Source organism: Alosa pseudoharengus, unplaced genomic scaffold, assembly GCF_046254945.1.
Source record: "Alosa pseudoharengus isolate Yale_2024_CS ecotype anadromous, Long Island Sound unplaced genomic scaffold, YU_APseudo_1.1 YU_APseudo_1.1_scf_21, whole genome shotgun sequence".
Lineage (NCBI taxonomy): Eukaryota > Metazoa > Chordata > Actinopteri > Clupeiformes > Clupeidae > Alosa > Alosa pseudoharengus.
In genome coordinates this window covers 19,508,570-19,523,053 of record NW_027468674.1, presented here as the reverse complement: position 1 = coordinate 19,523,053, position 14,484 = coordinate 19,508,570, and the positions used below count along the sequence as shown (strand labels likewise).

General features: G+C 41.7%; 1 protein-coding gene across 6 annotated transcripts; it reads right to left on the bottom strand.

The window, feature by feature from the left end:
* Positions 1-260: 260 nt before the first annotated feature.
* Positions 261-14,181, bottom strand: exoc7 (exocyst complex component 7). Of its 6 annotated transcripts, XM_076298078.1 has the most exons (21): positions 14,006-14,181; positions 13,459-13,524; positions 12,999-13,183; positions 12,655-12,760; positions 12,178-12,400; positions 10,707-10,874; positions 9,994-10,005; positions 8,389-8,481; positions 7,475-7,543; positions 6,154-6,299; positions 5,733-5,885; positions 5,354-5,452; positions 5,090-5,152; positions 4,097-4,163; positions 2,059-2,124; positions 1,832-1,952; positions 1,524-1,619; positions 1,294-1,357; positions 1,137-1,178; positions 845-978; positions 261-591 (listed from the first exon to the last, which is right to left on the bottom strand). In XM_076298078.1, exons 1-21 carry the CDS (start codon positions 14,063-14,065, stop codon positions 489-491), a joined length of 2,136 nt encoding a protein of 711 aa, XP_076154193.1. In that variant the 5' UTR covers positions 14,066-14,181; the 3' UTR covers positions 261-488. The 6 variants fall into 6 exon arrangements, with proteins under 6 accessions (XP_076154193.1, XP_076154188.1, XP_076154192.1 ...); XM_076298073.1 differs by lacking the exon at positions 7,475-7,543; XM_076298077.1 differs by lacking the exon at positions 9,994-10,005.
* Between the last annotated feature and the right edge of the window lie 303 nt (positions 14,182-14,484).

The following is a 14,484-nucleotide window of genomic DNA, read 5'->3' as shown; positions in this document are numbered from 1 at the left end:
TATTGCAGATTTGTGTGTACAGTAAGCTTCAATGTTTTAAAAGTACTTACATTTTGCAATTGGGTATGTAGCCTGGACTGCATTGCCTACAATGGCAGTAGGCTCAGCAGTGCAAGGAGTATTCATCTGGACTTGGATCATATCACAGTAAAAAAATGCCTTAATTATGGTCACCTCCACCATTATAAATTACATCACAGTGATGTATCCTTTATCTCCACTTTTATGTTACAAATGAACAGAGATACCATACATCAAAGTAACATAATTTCTTGTATTTATTCATAGTGTATTAATCTCAATACAAATGTGCACATGGAGTTCACATAAATAGTGTTTTTATACAAAAAGAAAACAAAAAAACAAAAACAAAATGCAACAAAAAAACAGCATTGGCTCCCAGGGGGCCCAAATGAAGCAGGAGGTTGAGATGAGCATGGAAATGTGCAAGGAGCATTGGGTGGTTGCCACTGGCGACTGACAGGAACTCAAGCTGAGGTGTCGAAAAGCCTTCCGATCATTTCCTCCACGTCTTCTGACCTGTACTTGTGATACTTCTCTGGATTTTTCGTGAACGAGATGTTGGCATATCTGGCAAAATATAAGCGTCATATTAGCCTTTATTTCTTGAAGTGTAGGACAACAGCTTAGAGTTAAAATGACAGTCATCAGTAAAGTAGCTATAACCCTCTCATTAAGTAATTAACTAAGACAGTAATTTCTTAATCTGAATGGGTAACTTTTAAAAAGTTATTCTGTTAGTTCTCACTGAGTAATCTTATCTAGACTACTTTATGGCTGCTGGACCTCTACTGTTGTGCTTTTTGGAGATGTTCTATCTCACCTCTGCAAGAAGGTCTTGTAGGTCTCTGAGACTACTCTCCTTTGGGCCTGACGGATGAAGTCGCGCTGCTCTTTGTCAGGGATAGCCCAGCCCTTCTGGATCTTACACAGCTCCTCCAGGCCATCGTTGAAACCCTGACCGACCACAGACAGAGACAGGGGGTCATTATTATATTTCCTAATTATTGTAGTATTTTTAAATGACTATTTTCAGGGCCATAATACACTGACTGCAGTAGTTTTGCTGAAAACAAATACACAATATTAAATACATGTTTACATAAATAACTTGCCTTGAACTTGTCTTTGATCACTTGTCGTTCTTTATCTTTCAACTTGTGAGGGAAAAACAATGATACTGTTTAGTTTATATCATACTGTTGTGCTTTCAGACACAACTTTGATGTTTGTTCCATAAGACAATTTATTTATTTTTAACTCAGTGCTCACCTTGGTACCAGGTTGAAATGCTGGCATATTCCGATCAGTCAAGTGCTCTGTTACTTTGTACCAGCTAACGGAACAAACAGTGTTGGCTCAATTTGATAAACACTCACACAGCAGTATTCTTCAGTATACAGGTCATAAGGAACCTCTGTCTATATCCAACAGAATATCAGACATCGAACATCTCTACACAGATAATGAAAGCAAAAAAATGAAAACAACACGATTTTTACCTGCGTTGGTACACCTGGATTTGTTGTTGTATCAGTTCCCTATAAGAACTCTCAACCTTCTTATTAGTCACGGCAACCAACTGGATCAGTTCTGATCTGTTTGAAAATCAGATTGAGGATTACCGCATTGTGAATTTCTGTGTATTCAGTATATTTTTGTCTAAAGTGATGTACAAGTCAGGAATGAAGTTGAAATAAAATAAAAACCCATTAGCAGTAAAAAAGAGAGGTTCAGAATCTTAAAATACTTTTGGTAACGATGAGTGTATTTACAATATGTTGTGTCAAAGAGCATGATCTTTGCTTACTTCTCCAGGGACTTGAGGATGTAGTTATAGTTGTTGTGGAGGAATATGGCACTGAGGGCTTGGTCCTCATATACTTTGGATTTGCTGAGTAGGTTCAGTTGTAGGTTACCCAGAACTTTACCTGAAATGCACACAGATTACTGATGACAGTTGATCTGAGGGGGAGAAAGTGAGATAATCTAAAGGCACATGGTTTCACTCCAGAAAACTAGCCAATGTGTACTTACATATGTATGTACTGAGGAGTCGTCTGCTGAACTCAGAGCTGTAACTGCTGGCAGACGAACTGGTCTCTAAAAATAACAGAGAAAGTGTTATGGTGTATTAATGCACTGCAAAAACTGCTTATCGAACAAAATGCAACCAAGTGTTATTAATCTTATATCTTTGGACAAAGGCTTCTGCCAAATCCCATAACCATATCAAAATGAAAAAAATAGTTGGTATTGTTTTCAGTATAGAGACTTACCTAGCACTTTCTCATGAAATCATTTGACTTAATTTAAGAAACTTTAGACTTATTTTAAGACATCTTATCCTGAAAACAAGCACATTTGTCTGCCAGTGCGTTAAGCAAATTTGTCCTAAAAACAAACAAATTTTTGCATTGAGTAAATTTGTATTGATAAGACTCCTTAAAATAAGTCAAAGTCTTCTTAAATTAAGTCAAAATGATCATTTGAGAGAGCACTAGATAAGACTTTTTATACTAATAACAATACCAAATAGATTTTTTGATGTTAATATAAGATTAATAACACTTGGTTAGATTTCATTTTTTGCAGTGTGCACCTGGGAAGTGGGAAAGCTACCATTTCAAAATGCCTCACTTATGAGTTGACAGCGTTCACTTGACAGCGACAAACTGCCGACGTGGGTAATGTTTGTAAGCATGTTAGCCAGAATGCTATCGTCACGTACTGTAGTTACACAAAAATAAACTGGGAAGTTTTATTTAACATCAAAATCACCAGCGCACATCTTTCACAATGTCAAGGGCCGTCAAAACGTTCTTATAGGACCTTTCAAAGAGCTAGTTTTGAGTTTAACAGATGTTCAGGGGTGATGTTGTCACTTGAAGGTCAGACTTTTCCCACTTCGCAGTTGCTTATGAAGACACTATTGCAATCTCCCCATCATGATCTGGTGGGTATTGAAACAACAATATCACAATTACTGATTCTTGTAGTTTTTTTTTTTGTCCTTGTGTTTTTTTTTTTAAAAAGCAAACTTACTTTGTTGGCACTTATCAAAAGAACTTCATTGATCTTGAACTTACTGAGGACAAATAATTAGCTCAGTAACGTTAGATCAGTGGCTGTTTTCCCTAGAGTTAAGAAGTTTCATTAGCCTGGCTAACAAACCCCAGACCAATTGTGGGGGATGCTTTGTTCACTGCTTCGGATCTGTAGAGCAAATTCTAATGCGCTTACAGATTTGTCTGGGTTCGCCCAGGCTAAAGTACCATGCTTGCCCTGACTGGAGTTGGACCCTGGGTGCTTGCTTACCTCGGGGGTCTAAAGGTATATTGTAAGTGTCCCCGAGGACTACAGGGCAGAGGCGAAGCAGAAAAAAAGAGAGAAAGAAGGAGAGAAAGAGAAAGAGAGAGAGAAGCAAAGTGCAAAAGGTTAGAAAAGTTTTGTTAGTGCAGAGTAAGCATTCAAGTCACAGCCCCGTCACAGAAGCAAGTGTGAGCAACAGTGCAGCAATGAAGTGGTGAAAAATGCATAGCATAGCAAGCGAGCAGCCAGACGAACAAACGAACAGCTGAGATAATGAAATAATATTCAAGAAGACATTAGCACAGGTATGTTATGGAACTAGAAGGTAGAAAAGCTGAGAGAATGTTAGTTTAAGAAAAAGGGAGTGACAGTGAAAGAGAAAGAGAGGAGAAACCAGAGGAAAGACATGCCGGACATATACGATCAAATGTAGAGGCACTGAACAAAACAGAGATGCCATGGGGAGTTAAGAATACATTATACTTAAGTCTTGCATATTGCAGATAATAAAAGGGCATGGAATTAACTGCTAACAGAATGAGTCTCCATCAGTGCCAAAAGTGACATTCATACAACAAAACGGACCAATGGAAAAAAACAACAACTTTGTATTAAGTACTGAATATAACAAGTAATTGCGGATGGACATCTATACGTGACTGGAAAAAAAATAATCTGATGTAAACTGTATGATAACTTAGCAAAGCAGTTATGGGAAAGCCTCCTGTGGAAGTTAATTAAAGGGGCTGCTTCTGATCTTTACCTTGCGAAGCCAGCATGGCCCCAGCGGTCTCCTGGAAGTCCAGCAGCTGCTGCAGGAACAGGATGGCCTGTGTGGCAGAGATGAGGTTAGAGGAGCCACCTTTGCATTACCAACTGACATTTTATGAAATGTGTTTTCATATTTTCTTAGCAGTCCAAGCAGCAAAGCTGCTGGAACCTTCTAGGTTTTGTTTTGTCAATTTTTAGGGAGGGTTAAAAATGATTGTGTAGTTAACACCATCACGCACCAAAATTGGAAGGTGTGTAGGAAACTTTACCTGCTATTCAGGCACATGAAAGGACACACATTGGCCTTAAGGTGATGCTATAATAATGCTTGGACCCCGTCCATTGTTGCTTTGAAGCTATATTTCTACATTTTGAAGAAAATCCAATTTTTTTACACTATTTGGTGCAGAAATCAGTTGACGTGGACGTGTCAAACAGACAATGCTTAATCTCAGTTGGCCATGTGCAACTATTGTGCCAGGTCTGTTGAATCAATCATAGTTGTCAAATGTTGCCCTTATATTACAACTAGTTGTTTACATACAAAAACAATGCTTTTATTACCACAAACTCAGCAACATGTATAGTATGGTATAGTATAGTATAGTATATATACTCTTTTGATCCCGTGAGGGAAATTTGGTCTCTGCATTTATCCCAATCCGTTAATTAGTGAAACACACTCAGCACCTTGAACACACAGTGAGCACAGAGCACACACTAATCCCGGCGCAGTGAGCTGCCTGCAACAACAGCGGCGCTCGGGGAGCAGTGAGGGGTTAGGCTCAAGGGCACTTCAGCCGTGCCTACTGGTCGGGGTTTTGAACCGGCAACCCTCCGGTTACAAGTCCGAAGCGCTAACCAGTAGGCCACGGCTGCCCCCTCATGTAGAAAATTCTATCAGACTTAAGATCTTTATCTCTATGCTGACATTAACCAAACCATACAAACCAAAGAGAAGGGTATACTGCTCAATGACACTCACATTGCTAGTCAACTCATGGACTGTTCCATCCTTGGGCATGTTGTATTCCTTATCAGGGTCATTCTAGAAGAGGTAACACAAACATTTAAGTAACACAAAACATTTTTAAAGTATTATACTAATTTGCTATGAAATCCTTTCTAAATAGTACGACAGGCATTGTCAATGCAAAACACGAATTCATAATTTCTGTAAAACTAATACATTGAGCTTTCTCTGTCTTTTAGCTAACATGATAAATGGATGTGGAAGCAGCTCTCTGACCTTAATGCTGTCTGCAAACTCCTCAAGAGCCTTGGCTCCAATGGTCTCCATGGACGTGATGAGGGTCGGGAGCTTGTTCTTTGTGCTGGCTGCTGTGCCCTGAGTGTGAATGGGGGTCATAAATTAGTACTGCCACTGCTGTCCGTGAAATATATATTACTTTAGGGTGTAGAAATAAGAGAGTTATCTATTTTTTTTTAAACAGACAAACAAACAATCTTGAACCCACAGGTCTCTGTGAGAGAAACATGGGTGGTAGAACTGATGTTAACATGTCCCAAGTGGACTTTGCCAAAATCCAAGTTTGTTCTCTGACTAAATGTATTATTGGGATCGAGAAATAAATTCCAGGATAATCCACAAATTTGTCCCTCCCTACCTGCAGTGTAGAGTCAAAGTCGGGCTTGGTCTGCTTCAGGTGCCTCAGTATGGGGAAGATGGTGAGGACAGCAGAGTAATCATGACGCAGGATGGCCCGGCGGGCAGCCGACACAATGTTATCGCCCTCCAACATCAGGTTATCAAGAGCCTCCTGTGAGGAGAAGTTGAAGCCATCACATTAAAGACCTCAGGCAGGGAACACATACTGTACACCCACATACTACATATTATATAAGCAAAGACCTTAATTCTGACTAGAAGACTGCAGTTCAGTCACTCAGTAGTTACATGGAACATTTGATAGAAACCAAAGCAGTATTACAGGAACCCAAAGAATGTAGAAGATAATTATGACTGGTCACCAATGAACAAACACAGCAAACACCCTTTGCTGACCTCCATGACCTCACAATCCTGACCTGAATGAGCGAGTCGAAGGTCTTCTTCTGGTGGTGTTCCGGAATGATCTCCGAGAGCAGAGCATACTCGCTCTGGGCCAGCTTGACGAAGGCGCTGATACAGTGGATGTAGGAGTCGATCTCGACGTCCAGCACTTCGTCCTTCCCTGAAGGATACACGGCAAAGGGGAGCCAAGTGAGAACAAAGCCCTCAGAGAGAGAGTCTCCAATAATAGGCTTTTAACATTAGGCTTCATTAATCTATAGACCCTTTCAACTACAAAACGCACAAACGTGCGTTCTTAAGGCATTTCCGGTGACACAGAAAACAATGTTTATGGTAACATGGGGATACAACAAAAATTAAGGGAAAAAAAGTTTTTAGTGTACTAGACTTAAGTGCAATACAGTACATTTTCATTACAACTTATCTGCACTGATTTTGGACGTTTAAACCAGAAACCCTGTAGGAACAGATTGAAATGGTCTATACTCAACTGGGCTAATAGAGATAACCTGACCATATGATAATATTGTGCATGGATTTATTGGCTTACTGTATAACGAGACTAATCATGTTCTGCTCAATCTAGCTATGAAAAGTGTTTCTACGTCCCACTAAAATAATTTCTGGAAATGGAATACACACTATAATAACCACATCATTGTGCCTTTTATGAAAATGCTTCTTCATATATAGTCATGGCCAAATTTGTTGGTACCCTTCCACAAAAAAGAATCCTCAATTTTTCTCTGTAAAGATCTGAAACGGATAACCTCTCCTTTGCTCTTGACTTGCTTGTTAATTCTGATGTACTGTACACAATGATACCAAACTGCAGATTGACTACTTTTCTTCTAAAATAGGCTGACTGAAAGCGAGGTTGAATACATCTTTAATACTAATTAACGTGAAACAGTTAGTTTGAAACATCACTATAATCAATGATTTATATTTTTAGGGGTACTAACAAATCTGTCCGGGCCGTTTTCTAATAACTTTGAAAAATAAACAACAAATGATCTTTTTTCAAACATTCTGTACTCCATTACATACCATGCATGCATTACAATGCATGCAGCTGTACATGAGAAAATTACACTTTTCAGGAAATAATTTTTTCATTGAGTGGTAAGAGTACCAACAAATCTGGCCACAATTGTATCTACTGCCATAAACCATTTTTCTTTATCATAATTTGGAACAGAGGAAACATTCACAATAATTCATACCATACATAGTGTATAGGGACACATATCAATGCTATATGCTGTATGTATGTTTTGTGGGGTCCTTTGGGTCCCTCTGCTCTCAGCCTTGGCTCCCCTCTCGCGTACTCACCTGTGCTTGTCGCATGCTTCTCATTCAGGGCATCGCTCAGGTGTTTGGCCCGCAGGTCATAATCGTGACCTACTCGGCAGTGTGGGGGGGCGATAGGGTGTGGGGGTCAGGGGTTGGGGGAAGGGGAGGTAGTCACATGACCTGAGGTTACTTCCTGTCGAGCTGAGAGCTGAGCCTGTGACGAGCGTGCTGTGCTGACCCCGAAGCGGCTGCTGACTGACACTCAAGTAACCGACCACCAAAGCCCAGAGCTTATAGAGAAGCACAGGAGCCCCATGGGAGACCAACAGGGGAGAGGGGACACGGACTAGTTCAGAGGCTGCCCACAGGCTAGAAAAGCCCAGAATATGTGTGTGTGTGTGTGTGTGTTTAGACTATATTATGCCCAGGGTTAGTGAGTGGGTTAACGAGAGAGAAGTGTGACAATGTAACAAGCCCTAGTTTTCAGTTATATGTAGGAGAGACCATCATCACAGCAGCTTTTGGACTTTTACTGGTCATTTTGTGACTGACTGTGTATGTTAATTTACTGGTCATTTTGTGACTGATTGTGTATGCTAATTTACTTCCCTCTTAAGATAAGACAATATTTTGTGATGTTTAAACTTTTTTATATACTGTTATTCTAATTCACAATATACTATGTTACGTTCATTTACAGTATGACGTCAAAAAGCTGCATTGATGCTCGTGAGCGCATGACCGTTGTTGTTTTCAAGACACACACACAAAAAAAACAACACCCCAAGTCAAACAACAACATAGATACCCGTTTCCTAGTGTCAAGAAAGAAAGAGCAAAAGATAGAGAATGGACACGATACCTTTGTGTGCGTGTGTGTGTGTGTGTGTGTGTGTGTGTGTGTGCGCGTGTTTGAAGGGGGAGCGGGTGGAGTGAAAGAGAAAGTGCTTTACCTTCCAGAGGGGTGAGGTTAGCGCCCCCTTTTTTGCCATCCAGCCCATGCTGAGAGTACTGTTTCAGAAGGTTCTGAGCCTTGCGAATGGTCCCTGCTCCCGCAGAGAGACCCGCAGAGAGAGCGAAGCGAGGAAGAGGAAGAGGAGGAGGAGGAAGAAGGTGGTGGTGTGGGGGAGGTGTCCCAGAGTGCACAGAGAAAAAAAGGAGAGAAGAGGAAAAAAACAGACAGAAGAGAAGGAGAGAGAAAGGAAGGAAGGACATCTAGGAGGTGAGTGCTGAAAAACCATGGCATCCCATAATCCCTTGCACCCATCACACATCCCCAACAGGGGAAGAGAGTGAGAAAGAGGAAAGGGGAGGGGGGGCCATAGTCTAGCACCACAACACAAGAACAAACACATCACCACTACAGCAGCAGAAGGAAGACTACAGCTACATGCACCGCAGTGCACTTTCACAGGCTCAGTGGAGAGAGAATAAACTGGTTAATCCATAGACATATAATACAGCCATCACAGTCCAGGTCACATACATCAACAGTTCTGTTAATACAAGTATCATACCATACATTCATACAGTCAGCAGCAAGGTTAACACAGTTGATGAGTGAATGTGTTACATGAGAATGAGTTCACATCCTACATCTCTATATTCTACAAATACAAAGAGGATGCAGCAGAACAGAGGCGTAATATAATACTGAGTACAGTACACAGCAATACAGTAGCAATGTGATTTGGTTAGTAGTATGTGAGCAAGTGATAGATTAAGTTATTGACAAACCAAAGCAAAAGGCTTGCAGTTTAAGAATGTTGACATGAATGGAAAATGGACAAATGGTCATAACGTATCAATCCTCAAACTACAAACGACTTCTAGTATATACTTTAGCAGTATACTTCTTATAATTCTAGTAAAAAGCTATTCTTGCTAATCTGTTTTTTTTTTTTTTGCTGTCTATTCTGTAGCAAAAGCTGTATTTCACAAACCATCATTAAATTCACAGGTATAGGTTTCACATTAACATGAAGTATGTAGACCTGTGGTATACTATGCTTATCAAAGAACAACTGCATCCATGTCTTTAGTCTTCTTCTGGTACGTGCTCTACAGGTAACACACAGTAAGGCACAACGGCAATAGCAAAGCAGTGCAAGACAAATGGCACTAATGGAACAAATTTCTATCTAGATTGCTCGATCAATTAAGCTTTTGCACTAGTCCAACAAAACTAGCCTTCCATGTAACTAGGACAAAAGGAACTGTATCTACAAAGGCAATAGTCAATCAATCATCATTCTACAAGTAATTTTTCTGAGATGCTACTTTATAAATGTCTACAATTGTAGCCTTCCATATTACCAGGGCAAAAGGTACTGTATCTACCAAGGCACTAGTCATCACTACATAATCAGTCATGTATTTCTACACTTTTCTGAAATACTATTCTATAAATGTCTACAGCGTATTGTCGTTGGGCACACTAGCTGGAAACATGATTACTAGGCCTAACTCAGGCCGTGGGTTGGAGCTGGAATGCAGATGGGTTTGGGTTACAGAAGAGCAAGCAATGGGCAGAGGCACACTAAAGCCTTCGTCTTTACCTGGGATGTAGACTGTCATCACCACAATTCCCACGGGGAATTGAGAAACAAGAGGAAAGGAAGGAGGGGGTTAGTCAGAATCACAGGAGGGCCAAACTGCATCATGGATATACAGATAGGAGGGTAAGCGGGTTGGGCTGGGCTGGGCTGGGCTGGGGGTGGGGGAGGGAGAGACTTTGTGGTGGATGTGGGAAGAAGGAGAGAGGAGGTTTGGAGGTTCAGTGTAATTTGTGTGAGGATTTGTCAAATACACCACAAAACCAACATGTAACCAATTGCTTGTAAACAGAAAAAACAATTTAGGCACTCACACATATTGTCTGAATGTTCCAAATGTTGTTTTGAGGTGTGTTTTGACAAATCGTAAATTTGCCGGTGTGCAAATTTGTATATTTGTACATTTTGAGGATGTGTGGAGAGATCTGATGATTACTCTTATGTGATATGTGTTCGGGGGCAACAGATCAAACCCATGGTAAGCAAAAATCATAATAAAATGAGAGGTCAACTCAAAATAATCTTGTACGATAGCCAAAGAGAAACCCATACTAACTCACCCCAACTAACGTGATCTCTGCATATCAGAGACATGGTTACTGTCTAGAGTGAGTGTCACTCTGAGAAAGAGAAAGAAAATAGAGAGACAGAGCCGGACAGAAGAAAAGATAGAAAGACAACAATCAACGACCAGCAATTTCCTCTGTAGGACTGACCTGGTCTTTTGGGGGCCTTCTTGGTGGGGGTGTCTTTGCGTTTGGTCTGCACCGCCGGCGAGTAGAGGATGCCGGAAGAGGCACTGCTTTTGCGGAAGTGCTCCTTCAGCCCCTTGATGGATCGGTCCAGCTGGTTGGAGCGGATCTGGAAGTACACGTTCATGAAGTCTGCCGAGGTAGCGGGGAGGGGGGCAGGAGGCAGAGGACAACCAATCAGTTGAGGGAACAGACCAGTGAACAACCAATGAAAAGGCATGATGGCAAAGAAGACGGCGTTAGATCAAAATCTGTGTCCGTGTCCTATCAGGTGGTCTCAAAAAGAAAACGTGCCGGTACTGATGAAACACATCACTCAATTATAAATATCAATAACTATGGATGAAGCTATGAGGATTATGTACAAATCTACATTGAATGATAATTTAGTGATAAATATGTCCTGCAGACAATTAGATTCTTGTTGTCATTTATTTGTTATTCTTCTCGGAACGCAAATATATGATGACGCATAAAGTAAAACAACACACACATGGGTGATGTGTAAATAAGTACGTTAGTTTGGTAGATTATTAATTAATACCCAGAATCCTTTGTCATGATTTACCATACAAGGTAGTTGAGCTGTAGAAACGCATGCTTGGCGAGGGCCTTCTTTTCTCTGAACTCCTGTGCCTGTTACCTGGCGTGGGGCCTCTCTTGGTCCTCGATGTCCCTCTCATCCTCACTCTATGCATTCTCTGTCCCTGTCCTAAGTCCGTCACAGTTCCAAAAGACCGCTATCACTTGGTGAATACATGACCTCAAACCCGACACTTAAAACTGCTACACCTGGGCACCTCCTGCTGACTGGGCAAAACCTGGCAGCAGAAACTAAACTCAGAGAAGTCAGGGACCAAGAATCAGGAAATGGAGCAGAGACTCAGGAAATGGAAAGGGAAGAGAGTCATCAGCAGGAAGCACGGAGGTGGGGATTGGGTGGGAGATGGGGAGGCACTTAGAGAGCAGGTGGTACACACAGGGCAGATCAGAGCAGAAAGAACATGCAACTATAACACAGGTGAAAGGAGACACACAACTTTACCATGCATTGCATCACCAACATTAAACCAGCTACAAAGCTCAAGACCAAGAAAGAATAGACACTGACAGAGTAAAGATGAATAATGTGTGTGCACACATATTATATGCATGTTCATGTGTGTGTGTGTGGGGGGGGGTTGTGTGGGTTTGTGTGTGTGCACATATGCATGCTTGTGTGCCACATATGCATTTTCATGTAGAAGGTGTTTTGTGTGTGTGTGTGTGTGTGTGTGTGTGTGTGTGTGTGTGTGTGTGTGTGTGTGTGTGTGTGTGTGTGTGTGTGTGTGTGTGTGTGTGCGTGTGTGCGTGTGTGTGTGTGTGTGTTCACAATATGCATTTTAATTTTCATGTAGAAGGGGTTGTGTGTGTGTGTGTGTGTACGCTGGCTCACCCTGGTTGCGTCCGTACTCTACCAGCCAGCCGGAAATGATGATGATGTCCTGCAGCACGGCCTCGGGCAGGTGCTCCAGCGTCACCTCCTCCTGGATCTCCAGCTCCTCGTCCACACCGATGGCGTCCAGGATGAGGATGGGGGGCACTGGCTTGCTGTAGCGTGTCAGCAGGCCACGGAACTCGGCCTCCAGGCTCTCCTTTCCCTTCTCAAATCGGGCTTTCTGCGCGGCGGGGAACGACAACAAACAAGGAAAACAGAGATGTTTAAGAGGAGATGGAGACAGTGCACTACAGCAGAGAGAGACAAAGAAGCAAGGGGTGAAAGAAAGACAGCAAGTAGTAGTAGGGTGTGTGTGTGTGTGTGTGTGTGTGTCTGTGTGTGTGTGTGTGAGAGAGAGAGAGTGTGTGTGTGTAAGAGATTAAAAAAATGAAGCCAAAATTGCCCGCTAAAGCTAATGAAGAGGGGATACTGTACCACTAAGTTGAGTTCTGGGCTGTCAGGATTGTTATCCTGGAAATACTCCACTGCTTTCTGGATCTTTGCAATACAGGCCAGATACTCATCCAGTCGCCCGGTGGGTCTGTATTAAACATCAACCTGTGAGGTTACATACTCTCTACTACTTACAAAATCTCTAAATTGTAGGGTTCATTGATGCAAAAATACAAAAATTTGGTTAAAGTACATTTCAAAACTCTAAAAGGATAAGGCATCATAGGTGCATGAGTAAAAGTTGGTCAGGCCATCCAGCATTGTGATGATTTTTTTCTTTTTTCTTTTGAAGACTTGCACAATTCACAACACTGGCCACTACTCACCCCTCTCTGATGATCTTGTCTGTGTCCTTGGCTACATGGTAGTAGCTGATGACGTGATCCATGCAGGAGAGGGTCTTGTCCACATTCTCTTGCAGTCTCTGAAGATTCTCCGTCTGCTTGTGCACTGGGATGATGGAGTTCTCCAGCTGCATCAGTCGGCTCTCAAACGATGACAGAATGGACACCTGACAGCGCAAAAGGCAAGCAGCGAAACTTTAAGTATGAAGGCCAGTTTCAATCTACACAAACCATTACCAGCTATAGGTTGTTTTCCATACATTCCCCTTGTTTCAGGGACAAAAGTGACATTGACCACAACAGTGCAGTCGAATGCATGTGTACAGAGCTTTGACAAAGGCACATAGTTAAACTCACAGTGATGTCACACCACCATTGTATCCTTAACCATGTAACTTCAAACCTTGTGTAAATACAGTAGGCTACGAATCAAGTTGCTTACCATTCCTTTTGTTAACTGGTCACTCTTCTCTAAGTTTTCACGAATAAATGCCAGGGTTTCTTGCTCCTTTGATGAAGACAAAAATGTAAGTTAGTAGGCCTATGCAATTCTTGTGCTGATAGCTCCTTCTCATTCACTCAATATATATAAGTAGGCCTATGTTTTGTTGTAGAACAACATCCAAAATGCGAACTGCCAGTGTTTTTCATTGAATAAATCTACACACCACTGACATTGGTTAATTAATTACAACACATTAATTGTAGCACAGACGTACGATTGTTGTGTACTGCATTGCAAGGGACTTTGTAGATTGGGCTACTGAACGCTACGTGATCATGAGCCGCCGCCCCAACCAAGAGGTTGAGTCTATGCGTTTGTCAACATTCGATCGGAAACATTATGTATCCAGTCGCACAGCAGAATTCGAAATGAGCAAATATGTCTCATACAACATTAAATGGGCCTTTGGTGGGGCCATCGGGCAGTCATGAGATCAGTGACATTGTGCCTACAAATATTAAACCTTCTCTTCCTGTATACTAACCTGCTTTAGTTTCTCCTCTATCTCCCGCTTCCTAGCAGACGCATCCTCGGTCGGAATCATCCTCGCTATTTTGGGGTGACTGACGACTGGGCGCGAATGCTTAGAAGTATTGTTATTCACAAAAAGGCAACAATTTATCCGGACGAATACAAACACCAGTCAGTAGGCTGGTCCGATGAGATTTGATTTCCTGTACACTTCCGTTTCCTTTTTGCTATGGCAAATGAAGGAGGCCATCTTGGTTGTGGTATAAGCTGACTTGCAGCACGTTTGTCGACTTCAACTGTTTGCTCTCTTATGTTCAAATACTAGTCTGGTGTGTATTAAACTTTAGTAACTAAAGTGTGCTAATAGTACATTAAAAGCAGAGAAAGACGCCATTCTTTTGAAAGACTCAACTCTAGATGTAGGAAAGGCCTTTGAAGACATCACTCTTGATGAAATGTAATAGCCTACACACACCAGTCAGAAGATCTTGG

Bases quoted from the DNA above. Each gene is read 5' to 3' on its own strand.
- exoc7 (XM_076298078.1), bottom strand. From the start codon at position 14,065: ATGATTCCGACCGAGGATGCGTCTGCTAGGAAGCGGGAGATAGAGGAG. The intron at 4,164-5,089 runs GTGAGTGTCATT...TCTGCCACACAG, and splicing joins TCCATGAGTTGACTAGCAAT to GCCATCCTGTTCCTGCAGCA. The intron at 1,358-1,523 runs GTAAAAATCGTG...TTGTTCCGTTAG, and splicing joins ATCCAGGTGTACCAACGCAG to CTGGTACAAAGTAACAGAGC.